We start from the raw sequence: 1,067 nt of genomic DNA on the forward strand, positions 1-1,067 counted from the left end.
CAGGCCGTGAGGCCCAAGCCGGCAGCCGCTCAGAGGGTCTGTGGGAGCAGGCTCCTTGTGTCCACGCAGGAGACTGTCCCCGAAGGCCCCGCCTCTCACCTGCTTAGCAAGCTTGACAGAGTCGCTGGTGAGCCGGGTCCGAAGCTGGGGGTCCAGGTGGGCAGCAGGGGCAATCTCCACCACTTTCTGGTGCCGCCGCTGGATGGAACAGTCTCGCTCGTACAGGTGCAGAATGTTCCCGTACTGGTCTCCTGAGGTCAAAGATAAACTGGCCTCAGCTTCTCCTGGGATCTAAACGCTTCCTGAAGACCCTGCAGCCCCCATACAACTAACTACCGGGGCCAGTGGGAGGCCAGTACTGCTCCCAGTGGGAGGGGCGGCCAGGAGGGAGGCCGCACCCATGCCCGGGCCCTGCCCCCACCTCCCGGGGGAGGGTCTTCCCGAGGGACAGCTCCTAGAGGCCAGCTGTCGTCAGCCCGAAAGATCAGGCCGGCTCCACTCCCACCCCGGCCTGTGGCTCCTCGAACGCCCCCACTCACCCAGGATCTGCACCTCGATGTGGCGCGGCTTCTCGATGAACTTCTCCACAAACAGTGCCCCGTTCCCAAAGGCGGCCAGGGCCTCTGAGTAGGCCCGGTTGTAATTTTCCTCCAGCTCCTGAGAGGGCAGGCAAGCCGAGCAGATGTGGGGCCCTGAAGCTCGGTCTCCCCCTCCGCAGGACCACCCCCCTCTCAGAAGCCCAGGGTCTGCTGTGGGTGGCCTCACGGCCGGGCGGGGGGGCTCCCTGCTCTGCTCCCAGCCCCAGGCTTCTGCTCACCTCATAGCTGTGCACGACCCTCATGCCACGGCCCCCACCCCCGTAGGCGGCCTTGAAGATAATGGGGAAGCCGTAGGTGTTGGAGAACTCATGGGCCTCGTGCAGGGAGGTGATGGGTGCGTCTGTGCCGGGGACCACAGGGACACCTGTTGGGAGACAGGCACGTGGGTCCTCCAGACCCGCCAGCCCCCTCCTCGGCCGGCCCCTCTTGAGGAGCTGCGTGGCCCCCAGTGGCTCCCCCCCCCTCTGC

The 1,067-nt window shown here is 66.3% G+C and overlaps 1 protein-coding gene across 7 annotated transcripts in view; it reads right to left on the minus strand.

Annotated features, from left to right (window-relative positions):
- Positions 1–1,067, minus strand: part of PC (pyruvate carboxylase) — a 99,215-nt gene that overhangs the window by 20,103 nt on the left and 78,045 nt on the right. For all 7 annotated transcript variants that reach the window (XM_077771434.1, XM_077771436.1, XM_077771437.1 and 4 more), the window contains 3 exons: positions 818–963; positions 540–657; positions 100–251 (listed from right to left, as the gene is read on the minus strand). In XM_077771434.1, coding sequence (XP_077627560.1) covers positions 100–251; positions 540–657; positions 818–963 — 416 coding nt within the window. The remainder of the gene's footprint in view (positions 1–99; positions 252–539; positions 658–817; positions 964–1,067) is intronic.

The sequence above is a fragment of the Crocuta crocuta genome, unplaced genomic scaffold (genome assembly GCF_008692635.1).
Source record: "Crocuta crocuta isolate KB4526 unplaced genomic scaffold, BGI_CrCroc_1.0 scaffold647, whole genome shotgun sequence".
In the NCBI taxonomy this organism is placed as follows: Eukaryota; Metazoa; Chordata; class Mammalia; order Carnivora; family Hyaenidae; genus Crocuta; species Crocuta crocuta.